The sequence below is a fragment of the Lasioglossum baleicum genome, chromosome 13 (genome assembly GCF_051020765.1).
Source record: "Lasioglossum baleicum chromosome 13, iyLasBale1, whole genome shotgun sequence".
Classification (NCBI taxonomy): Eukaryota; Metazoa; Arthropoda; class Insecta; order Hymenoptera; family Halictidae; genus Lasioglossum; species Lasioglossum baleicum.
Genome location: NC_134941.1, coordinates 10,591,693 through 10,603,729, shown reverse-complemented (window position 1 = coordinate 10,603,729; position 12,037 = coordinate 10,591,693). Strand labels below are relative to the sequence as shown.

Sequence of the window (12,037 nt, the reverse complement as noted above, 5' to 3'; positions counted from 1 at the left end):
ACGGAGTAAATTTCTTTGTTCAAAGCATCTATTATATCGCAAAATTACAGACGATCTCTATAAATTTAGCTTTGCCATTTTTATAAGGCAATATTTACCAGATACTTTTAATTCTTGGTAGGTTAACGTTGAACAACCGAATCGATGGCGAAAAATAGCATACTAGCCCAATCATCCCGTTCAATGTTTTCGTAAGCCGATTCCGGTGTTCCGCCGATCGGCTGATATCATCGATGCCGATTTCAGCATTTCGCGAGCGTTAAACGGCTCATCCATATTCGCCAATCAACGTCGCGAAATCTCTGGCCGAGGGAAGAACAAGCCACGCCGAGCCGAGGCGAAGTCGGTCAGACGTTCTTTCGAAATCGATAACTTTCCCTGGCTCATCCAAAACCGGTGGACCGACCACGCACGTCCTCCAAACTTTCCACACCCTGACGTAATCGACCTCGCGAAATTTCGTGATCGCCACGTAATCGGCGAACTTTCAAAAAATTTCTTCAGGGAACACACCCTCGGTAAAAAATGTTCAGAGCATCAGCGAAATTTTAAAAAATTGTGCTTCAAGTATTTCTTAAAATTCCTCTTGCATTGAAAATTTTATTACAAAATACTTCTTAAAAAAAAGAACATATGGCGAGCAGCCGGGTGCGGTATTTCGCCGGCGAATTCTCTCACGGTGCACGGGCCATTAGCGAGAGCGAATGATTCGGTTCCACTCTCCACCCTCGACGTTCCAGAGAGACTCGGTTAGGTTCGTTCGGTACGTGTTTCGCGTGGAAATACAAATGGCGGCGAGAGAGCCGGCCCACCGTGCTATAGAACCACACTATAGCGAGATACGGGTGCCGTTAATGAGCAACGCAAGCGAGCCAGTTATTTCGCATGCATGTGCGAATATCCGACTCGGCTTTGGCCGCGCGTCGAATCGGAGGTTTGCGAAACTCTGGAGAAGAGCATCCTACGGTCACTACGCTCGCGTGATCCGCTGCCATTTTGGCCATTGCGAGGAATCGTTGCGAAACGAATCGACGATGCTCGGCCAGACCCGATCGGCGACTTCAATCGTTCAAATAATCAATTTTCACAGAATCGAGGTAATTTGGTTCGTAAAACCGGAACTAGAATTTAACCATTTTTTTTGGGTACCACTTTATTGCATTCTAAAAATCCTGATAAAATACCATTTTAACCATTTTTAATAAAGTACCATTTTAACCGCTGGCGCAACATTTTCTTTACAGTCACAGTGATTTTTTATCCCCAAAAATGCCGTAGAAGAGAAAAGAAAATTTACATTTTTTGAATGGCTACATTACAAACGAATCAAATTCTATTTCATCTGAGAAGAAAGGCGCAACATTCATATTTGTTAGACTTTCTTAAGATTTTCATTACGAGTCTGATTGGTTAAAATACGGCAAATAGTTAAAGCACTCCAATTATCACGAACAAACGAGAAGCACGAACGATTAAGATTCGCGTTTTGGATACGTTTTGACGGAGTTCGTAGCGGAAACGTTTTCTTTCCTATGATAAATGGCCCCTAAAGCCATTCTCGTTACGTCGATCGCTGCGAGACGAGAGATTTTCTTACTGTCCGACAAAAAGGTACCATTTCCTCGGGAGAGGAACCTACAAATTGCCGGCAGTCACGCAAAAAACGAACGACAGATTAATGAAAGAGGCAGGGACCGTTCTCGAGAAGTGCAGCTGCCCCGGAGTGCATAAGCGCTCGACCGCTGCGAAATGGTCATCGCCGAGTCTCCGTTACGTAACGGGCAACTGGATCGACTCACGGAAATGGCTGCATGAGAACCGATTACGTAAGCGACCGAAATGTTGGCCCGGCTTTGCCGTATTTGGCCCGCGTTTCGACCGGTACGCCATTTTTCATTCCACCGCGTCCCGTTATCTCATACTTGCTCTGTACAGCGCTGTTCGCAAATTACCAGTATAATAAATACTAAAAATTCTAAGAGGCAGAAGACACAGAAATTTAATTCTAAAAATAGTTTCAATAAATTGAAAATGGCGCATCTAGTGTCTTTAAATGTTATCAGAGGATTGCATAAGTTCGTGCCCGATTTGAAAATAAAATTCAGTGGTTAAATTCTAAAGAGTACAGCTTTATTAATCAATTATATCGTCAGCGTTCTTTTCTACAATTAGAAAAGAATGATGACTATACAATTTTTCTTTTTACATTCCGCCATGCAGTACAGTTTGCGTCGTCTATGAAAATCGCGCGGGCACGAATTTATGCAATCTTTTCTTTTCACAAAAGCAAAGGTTTTTGGCGTTTTACTGACACCTGCTTACAATTAGTATGTTCCACCAATTGGACAGCTCTTTACAAAATGGCGCTACTCAATTTAACTATTAATGGGATTATTTAATCTTCACGAGTTTATACAACAGTTTCCGGAAATTCGTGTAGAAAATATCTGGCGATCGGAGCGAAATGAAATCGAGTTGAAACGAACGATGGCTGAGCATCGTCGACTGCAGGACGAACAAACAAACGGAAAGTTTATCTTGGCTGGAAGCAGGATCGTGAATTTTTCGCGTGAGAACGATGCACCCAGAAGTGAGATATCCCTAGCACGGCGGATGAGTCATCCCGCATTGTCCATTATAATGATTATGGACAGCTCTCGACGGTGGCCGATGCGATAGGTGATTCGAAAGGCCGCATCGCACGGCAACGACGAAAGTACCGACACGCCGCGAGGTTGTTTAATTTACGATTCGCATGAGCGTGTTCGTATATAAAGCTAGCCATCGTCCAGGATGTGTCCGGGCTGCCCACAGTTCTCTCCCTCGAGACGCCCACCACGATCTCGAGGGATCGTAGAGGTCAAAGACACTGTTGCTCACCTTCCTCAACCTTGTCCCGGGCCTAGTCGGGCCGCGCGCGGCGCAAGTTTCTTCCTTCCCGGGACAAATTGTTCCCATCGGCATACCAGCCCTTAAATTATGCAGACCCGACTTAACCGTCGCCATTTACTCTCGGAGGAGTCGGGACCTTTCACTTGACCATACAGTTGCTGTACCCTCTTATTCCACTGGGTTTCTTCTTTCTGACCCCAACGAAGCGTAATTATTTTCGTCGTGTGTGTGCCATTTCGCTTCTTTCGACGCGGTGATGCTTTATTGATTCGAATCGCGTGCGCCATTTTTAGGTACGTCTTCCCTGGACGTACATACAGCGGGTGCACGAAGTACACCTTTCAAAAACGAGTTGCTTTTTCAAGATTGCACCCTACAGCTTGAGTTTTTTTTTTTAGATGTTACAAGGATTAGTTTGCTCGCTAATGTGTAAATAATTTTATTGTTTTAGGACCTTCCTGAGATACCTTTACGTACATAAAATAATCAAGATGTTCTAATTCGTGCAATGATCGTGCAAAACGCTAGAGAAAGGAACCTCTTCAGCCCGTAAGTGGTACAGTATTTACTCAGATTACAAAGTACTAGGACCTTTCTAAAATTCTGTGTACATTTCCCGAGATACATTCAAGTAAGGTGGAGTGGGGTAAGTCCGCCCCCACTAGTTTTTCCAAAGTTGGACTTTAAACTGATGTATTTTCAGTCTGCTATGTAAAAACTTAACGTTCTCGGTATCAAACTCTTGTCACAGTTGTTACTGATGAATTAGTATTATGTAGGATTCTAATTTTGCTTGAAAATTATCATTTTGATAAGATATTGTGCAAAGTGTCGACTAGGACGCACTTGCCCCGAAAATGGGGCAAGTCCGTCTCTGAGAGTTAAAAATGCTTTCGAACCTTGTTTCAAGTGCTACGGGGCAAAATAGAATTATTATCAAGCCTGCTACAAAATGCTTTTTATTGCATTAAGTATATTAGTTACCCATACAGTACGGACTTACCCCACCGTGATAGTACGCACTTGCCCCGTGTAGTAATATTCACGGGCCAAGTGCATCTTAGTGTTTTTCTCAATAAATTTTAAAAAATACGATAAAAACGGTTTATTTAATGTAAACCTACATCAATATTTGTTGCGCTTACCTAAAATAACAACACAGAATATATTAATAACTTGTAAACTATTGCACGTTCAGGGTAACCTCAAAGTTGTACGTGCACCTCGCACGTGACTGTTCGGCATTGGTTGATTTAAGCGAGGAAAACACCTTTATTCTTGGGCAACATCTATGTCGAATAATTCATACTAACTTATACTACATTAATAAGTACAAGCTAGAGAAAAAATGTCGTTCATATATTATAATAAAAATAATCAATTAACGGACTTGCCCCGTAGACGGACCTCCCCCACTGCGCATAAAATAATGAAAATGTTCCGAAGAATTGAAAGAAATGATGCAACACGGTAGAGAAAGTTATCGCACAGAAATGTCGGGGCCACGAGAGATCCCGGTGCAGCATTTGAGGGTTGAGGAAATACTTCTGGATCGGGAAAAAGAAAGAGAACGAAGAAAGAAATCGAGGAACTGAGCGGATCAATCGAACAATACAAAAGTGGGTGGAGTGTGCTCGTGATGCGGCCGTTGATTATCTGCAAATGGCAGGAACCAGCGAAGCGGTCCGTTAAGGACACGAGCACGCGTTTGCATGGCGGTCTGCATGTATCGCTGACATGAGGCGTAGCAGAGCCCAGGCTAGCAGAGTACAGAGCTAACGCTCGTAAGAAGGCCGTAAGTCCGGTCACATAACGGTCCAGTTATGGTATGGCGAGGAAGAGATCTCTCGCCTCGAACACACGATTCCCTCGTTACACACGGAGAGCCTATTCCATCCACCACCAACACTATCTCCTCTACACCATCGTCGTTATTCCTCCTCTTTCATCTGTCTCATGTACGACTCATCTATCGCGTGTGCGTTCGCGCCTCTGATCCGTGGAATGGAATAAGAAAAATCAATCGACTCGAATGAAAAAGGAAGTGCAGCTCCGTCGGACTGCATTGCGATGCACACCCCTCTTAATGCGTGCAAGAAGAATGACCGAGACGAATACTTTGTTGAGCGTACAAGGACTGTTCGTTAATTAATTACGAAAATGGCCGTATCGAGCTGCGTTCGAAATGATAGCGCTGTTCAGCTACGTAACAAATGCAGTCCCTTTGAAAAATGTTTTCCTCCGAATACAAAGAAATAGCTTGTCGAATTTATGAGAACGGTACTGAACAAAAGAAATTGCCTTATTGGACGGGGCATAATGAAAATGCTCCCGAATATTTCAGTCTCTGAGAACCTGGCAGACAATACCCGAGTCTCTGCGGCGGAAGAAAGTATCGTGCTTTCGGAGAGGAGACCTTGAACTTCATGTTTAATGGCTTAGAGGATCATTAACCAGAGTCTCGAGAGATTGTTGAACGCACTGTGCTCCGAATACTTGGAAGTCTTCGAGACTTTACAGCGAAGAAAACTGCTTCGGTTCGAAGGAACAGGTTTTGAACTTGATTGTCAGTAGCTTCATAAGATTTTAGTATTTCTCAAATATCTCAGTCTGCAAAAATTCGAGAAATAGCAAAAAATGGGAGCTGATATTAACAAGAGTAGAGTTTGGCCTTGACGTGTACCTTGAAACCAGTATCGTCTCGCAAGAAATTACTACCACAGATTTCTCATCCCAATTTATGTTAGGATCGCTTACTGCTCTATACTTTGATTCGGAGCAGACAAAGGCCGGCCCAATTATCCCCGATAGATCAGAATTAGCCCCCATCAAGCGGCATAATTCGCTAAAACTGCTATCGATATTATCAATCCGGATCTATACCGCGCTATACCGTGATCGCCCGTGTCTGGATCGCAGAATTTGCGCAATTATCGAGTCGGCTACCTAACAGGCTGAACAAAGCGTGCCGAAGACACGCCTACCAGCAGAGAAACATCGTAGAATCAATCTGGCAATTTCGTCTCATTAATCAAACTAATGGGTTATTATGCATGCCCGATTCGCTTATGGTTACCGCAGGGGCCTGTGTACTCCGCGGCAGTCTACGCGTGGTAGATTACAAGTTGCCAGGTTGTCACGACTCTCACGCATGGTGGTGGGAAGACGAACACATTATTTCTTTATCTTTTTTTCCCGATCGAACACCATAGGTACTTACCAGCTCGGTGGGCATGGTGTTGCAAGACCGCAGGGGCAGGTTGTAAGTTATAGGGGTGGGCTGGCTCCTGTACTCCTGCAGGCAGGAGCTGTTCTTCGACAGACCCCGTGGATACACCAACCCATGGAAATCCGTGTTGCCCTCGGTCGAAATGTGCACGATTATCGACTCGCTCGCGCACTCGATCTGCACTGTGCTCGCTATCGCTGCGGTTGCTGCAACAGACGAAACGGAAATACGTCAGCGATTTTTGGAAATTAATGGCTGCGCGATGCCGTTGAAATACTGGGCCTGAACGGAAGATTACGTCAATATAGTTTAGCGCTCCACGCTTTTATTTATAGTCACTAATGTCTAAAAAAATTTTTTTCTCCTTTTTAGTGCATTTTAATATAAGCGTGGTTTTTAAAAAGTTTTGTTATACATTTTTTTTAATTTTAGAAATGGCACCTTTGAGCTGTATAAATAAACTATTCGTTGAAATTGGACAAAACTCTTCCGTTATGTAGCTCGGTCGAAACAGATTAGAAATGGGATCGGTTCTTTCAAAAAGGTTCTACAAGAATGCTAGAGGACTGACGTAATCTGAAAAAAATCAATGATCCAATTCCCAAAGAATCGCTAACAAGAATCGAAGCCACACCTCGTCCACTAACGAGACACGCTCCTCTAGTACCGATGACTTATCAATTGAAACATTGAAGACGTCACGATGTACTCAGCTAACTGTAAACCAGCTGATGAAGTTCGCTCGTGATGAAGTCTCGAAATCGTTGCCGAGAGTGTGAATGACATAACGGTACCCTTTCGTCGATCAATTATAACCAGTATCGCACTTTGATTCGCACGATCGTGCGATACACCGTCCCATTAGGTTCGTCGAGTCCTATCGGACTGCTGAAATTTATCGTTAATCATGCTGTCCACGCTTTCCACCGGTAGTTTCGGGGTCGGTGAACCGCCGCCATTTTCTAATCAGAAAGAAAGCAGCTCATTCTAAAAATCACGACAATGCTGAACCTCGTGTTAAAATAATCAAACATCGAGAACACTTTATGTTACTAGTTTATTATGTTATTATTATAATGTGAAACTTCATTGCGTGGATATTCAATTAAATTTCTATATTTTATTAAATTTCATTGGATGGTAAAAAAAAAATGGTACCTCTCTGAATTGATTAATTTAACACCGGTTTCATATTTTTCATTTCATGATTATTGAAACCATGAAGTTGGTTACATGGAAATTGATTCGATAGATTTTTTACAAGCACATATCGTAATAAAAATTGCACAGAATCTAAATAAATAGGGCCTTGTAATTGTTGTAAAACTAGGACATTTTAGACGCCTTCAGTGCTCAGTAGATTTAGTGATAATAAAAATTCGAAGGATTTCAACGAATTCCTCGATGAAATAAAATTCTGAAAAACTGCACGGTTGCAGAACCGGATAAAAATCGATTGCGCGTCTCTCAACGATGCCGCAGCACGATTTAGAGTTCGTTCGCCCTGTTCAAGCCAAAGTCTCCGTAGAAAATCACGAAGATCGCTGAACGACGTTTTTGCGTGATCCCGCGTGGAAGTCGACGATGAACACGCACTATTACGTGGTCGTTCGTTCACGGTTCATTAAAACGTTCTGCTGAGCGATCGCCGATCGAAAAAACCGATCGAGCAAAACCAAAAACTCCGGATCGTTTCTGTTCACCACCTCCCACTGGTGGTAACTGTTATTTTTTCTCTACCTACGGGATCGGTTGTGAAAAGGAGGAAACTGTACCGTTTTCGATATAGCGAGAGAAAAAACAACCGCAATTCGATTGTTCATTCGGTGACCTGCCACCAATTAGACGCTCGGGTGCGTTCACCCTAATCAAATCGCGTACCGGTACTTAATCCCCCTTCCCGATGCTAATTACGCTCGTCATTACCACGATCGGTGCCAGACGTGTGGAAACTTTACTCCAAATAGGCTGGAACAATTTCCATTTCAAATAAGATCGAAATTGTTCGCATCGTTTCCTACCACATTTTTCTTTTCAAGGTGGCGGGAAGGTAACTGTATTTCAAATTGGTTCATTGAAATTATGTAATCATACTCCTCGAATTGTTCTCATATTTATGCTGATCCAGCAAACACATTATTGAAGAAATCATTTTAGATTCGCGTCCATTAATGTCTAAAAGATTTTCTGCATTTATGAGAAACATTCATCTTTATTTACTTACGAAATACCATCCACAATTATAATTGTAATTGTTAAGGGAAGAAAATTTCTGATATGTTACTGATAAAACATAAAATTCGCAGTTTACGTATCATCAAAGGGGAGAAAATTTGTATTTGATCTTGAAAAGGAAAATTTGATGAGACTCGTTCACGGAGCTTCTGTGGAGCCTGAGATCTTCAGATACGTCTTCGTTGTAATTGTCGCAGCTCTCGCGATTACGAAATGACGTGAACGGTAATTGTTAGCCGAGCGGCCGCGAATTAAGACTGGATTCCGTCGCTTGGTTCAGCTCGCGTGCAATTAATTCGCCTGCTTAACGGCGGGGCTCGTTTAGGTAGACGATCCCCGGCGAGCTCGACGAGCCAAATGACAATGATCATCGTCGCTTTAGCATTACCGTCGACGGGAAGACAGACAATGATGAGAGAGTCGTGAACTTGACTCCCCGTGGCGTCCTCGGTTTTCTCCCGGACCGAATCTAGCCTCGTTCGATCGATGACAGTACGAACATATGTCGCCATTCACTATTATTGGAGTTCGTCATTGGTTTCATACTGTCACTCATAGAATTAAAATTTACTCAATACTTAGTCCGATTTCAATGTTTCATTTGCTTCAAGTTCGAAATGGACAAAATGGCTGTATAAATAATCCCTCGCACAATTATTTATTTCGTGGTTATAGTGTTCAGAAATTCTTCATCGTTCAGAATTTCATAGAAAAAGAGAATTTATATTTATTGTATGTCTATGTTTTCTCCAAAGGATGTATATCGACTACAACAAAAGAGAATTTTATTTCAGTTTAGAGGAAATTAGTAATGTACATATTTATTAGAGTCTGTTCAGAATTTTCGTCACGAGTCTGACTTGACATTGTAGGGCAAGGGGTTAACGCACTAAAAAAATTGGAGCACTTGATAAAATTGTCGGTATTTTAATTCAATTGTAGGTTAAGGTGAGTTTCTTCGGAAACAGGAATTTGCATAAGAATGTAATGGCGTTATAATGAAAACAAGAAGGTGTAGCATCAGGGCATTAGCTACGGTGGAGATTTGAATGCTTGGAATTGTCGTCTGTCACGTTGGAGAGTTCAATGCATGGTAATACACGACTGTCGCATTAGAGACTTCAATGCTGGGTGACACGGGACTGTTGCGTCGGAGATTTCAATGCGTGGCGTCGTAGCACTGTCGCATCGGACGGCGACTTCGACGCCTGCTAAATTAGCGTTTACGTATACTATTATAAACTAATCTTCTTCTTTTTTGTTTACAGCTCTCGACTACATCCTCTTCATCTACATCACCTCAACATGATCCGTCACTGTGAGTAAAATATCCAATATTTTTCTATGACCAAATTACTTTAATTTGTAAAGGGTTAATTTATCAAAAGAAAAAGTGTTAAGGAGGTCTCGTATGATTTAAAACAATTAAATGGTTATCATAAAACGCTGAACCACTGAAACGATCACTCTCAGTACCTTCAGCTATCAGCTAGAAATTAACTATAAAAAGATCCCTCCAAGCCAAAAAAGGGTGAACAGCGACTAAGAACGAAATTAAAGCGCGTCGATCAGCGATCGGAAACTGCGGATCAAAGGAGATCGGTCGGCAATTAGGTTCGCCGTGATTGGCACACCTTTGGCGACATTTCAGGTGGACAACCCTTTTTCCCAGACATAATTCGCAAGCGATACGAAACGTTTCCCTGCAGCAGAATCATCGCCCCGGAGAAGAGGGGGAAGCAATTAGCCGCACGCGAGTATCCATCGTGCCAGCGATTGGCTCACGATCGGTTCTTTCTCGGCGGAAGTATCGGCGTCAGAGCTCGAAATAAAAAGGGAAAAAAAGGAGGAAAAACACCGTAGGGAACGGGAGGAGACTCGCGTCTTGCGGGGTCGTCGACCGACGATCATCTTCTTCTTCTTTCTCTCTCTCTCTCTTCACGCTTCCATAGTGGCTCGTTTGGGGTTTTTCAACGGCGTACCCCCGTAGCGGATCCATGGACGAGGAACACGGGAAAAACGCTCTCGCGGACCTTCACCTCTTTCCTGGTACCGCGGTTCCAGCAAACGCCACTTTTATGGGGATCTGAGGAATCGCTGCTGGCTCCACTCTAGCAAAAACCATAGGATTCCATTTATCCGAACGACAACCAGATTTATTTCGACGATCCGTCACTGGGATGCGAATTTCATGCATCCTCGACTAAAATGAATACGCGAGACGCGGCAAAAAGAAATGCAACATTGCGACGAGGACGCCGGAAGAATTTTAAAATGTCCATATATGAACGGTGAAGTAGCAGATGACTGCAAATTTTTTTCGTACATAAAATTTCGTTAAGAAATCGATAATATTTAATCGATATTTAATCCCTGGCCCTACAATTTATTTTTTTATTATAATACAATCTTTAGGAGGAAGAGCAAAATTCTCCTACTTTATAATCGCACGTTAATTTTTGTCACAACTGCATAAAATCTGCAGTCTAATAAAAATGTCTCCAAGAAGAATCTTTCGATTTTGGAATTGGAAACGTTTCCCACAGAAAGTGTTCAATAATGTATGACTCGTAAGAGGTTCGCAGAAATTTCGTTCATTTATGGCAAGATTCGCGGAAGATGGAGCGCGTTAGGTGTCCGCTTCGTCGAATCGGCGTTCACGAGGTTGAAGAACCAGGATTCACGGAAAAAGGTTTCTTTTTCGCGCCAGCCACGTTTCCTTCTGTTGGTTGTCGGAGCGGCGATAGAGAAGGAAAGAGGAGTCTCGAACCGGAAACCGAGTGGCTCGCGTGTCGTTTGCAAATCGTGGCCTCGGGTACACGCCTTTGTTTCACCCCGCGCAAAACCCATGACTCGATGACTCAGGTGTGTAGAGGAAGCGACACACAGTGCCTGGTGATCTCCTCGAGGAAGGAGAAAGGGAAATCGAACATGTCTGCGAAAAACGGTTTTTCGGATCGTTTCACTTGTAACGAGCTGTACACAGAGACAGAGAAAGAGAGGCAGACACTGCGGTGCTCATGGAAGCGGACCCTAAGGTCAAGTACCCTTCGACTTCCGGCGTGACTTACGCCCGGCCGCACGTGGCTACGATTTAACCCGCGAATTCCGCTCTCAGGGAAGAGGATTCCTGGACGGGGAACGTGGAAACGTGGAAATGAACTCTTACTAGGTATTTATGCTCGATCCTTGGGGACTCCACTTCCCCGAAGCAAGTACAGTGGAGCCAAAAAGTATACGAACAAGGAATTTTTCAAGGAACTTTCGATATTTGATTTGGGACTTCTACCAAAAATGTATCCTCGGGTTTTCACCTGCAGAATCATGCACAAATATCACAAAGAAATGCAGGATTTAAACCTATGTTTTTAAAGTGTTATAACTCGCATAAAATAATTTTAAAAAAATTGTTTTAATAAAAACAATAAGAATTGATTTTACTATTATTGAGGGGAATAGTATTAAAATTAAATTTACAGAGAATTTAATATTTAAAAATATAAAGCTGTGCATTCGTTGACACTTCCTTCTGAAATAAAAGCCAAATAATTTAATAAAATTTTCAATAAAATAAAATATCAGAAGCGTAATTAAATAGAGCGTAAAACAAGCTTTAAAATGGCATATAACTCATTAAATTGAGGTAAATATTTATTGATATAAAATCGCAATTAAAACAAA

At 42.5% G+C, this 12,037-nt stretch overlaps 2 protein-coding genes across 3 annotated transcripts in view; one reads left to right on the top strand and one right to left on the bottom strand.

Annotated features, from left to right (window-relative positions):
* Mtpap (mitochondrial poly(A) polymerase) overlaps positions 1 to 12,037 on the top strand; it is a 76,502-nt gene that overhangs the window by 4,989 nt on the left and 59,476 nt on the right. The window contains exon 3 of the mRNA XM_076437040.1: positions 9,625 to 9,674. The gene's annotated coding sequence lies outside the window, so the exon portion shown is untranslated. The remainder of the gene's footprint in view (positions 1 to 9,624; positions 9,675 to 12,037) is intronic.
* The window catches only part of Pio (zona pellucida domain-containing protein piopio), a 94,251-nt gene that overhangs the window by 37,063 nt on the left and 45,151 nt on the right, over positions 1 to 12,037 (bottom strand). For both annotated transcript variants that reach the window (XM_076437044.1, XM_076437045.1), the window contains exon 4: positions 6,113 to 6,327. In XM_076437044.1, coding sequence (XP_076293159.1) covers positions 6,113 to 6,327 — 215 coding nt within the window. The remainder of the gene's footprint in view (positions 1 to 6,112; positions 6,328 to 12,037) is intronic.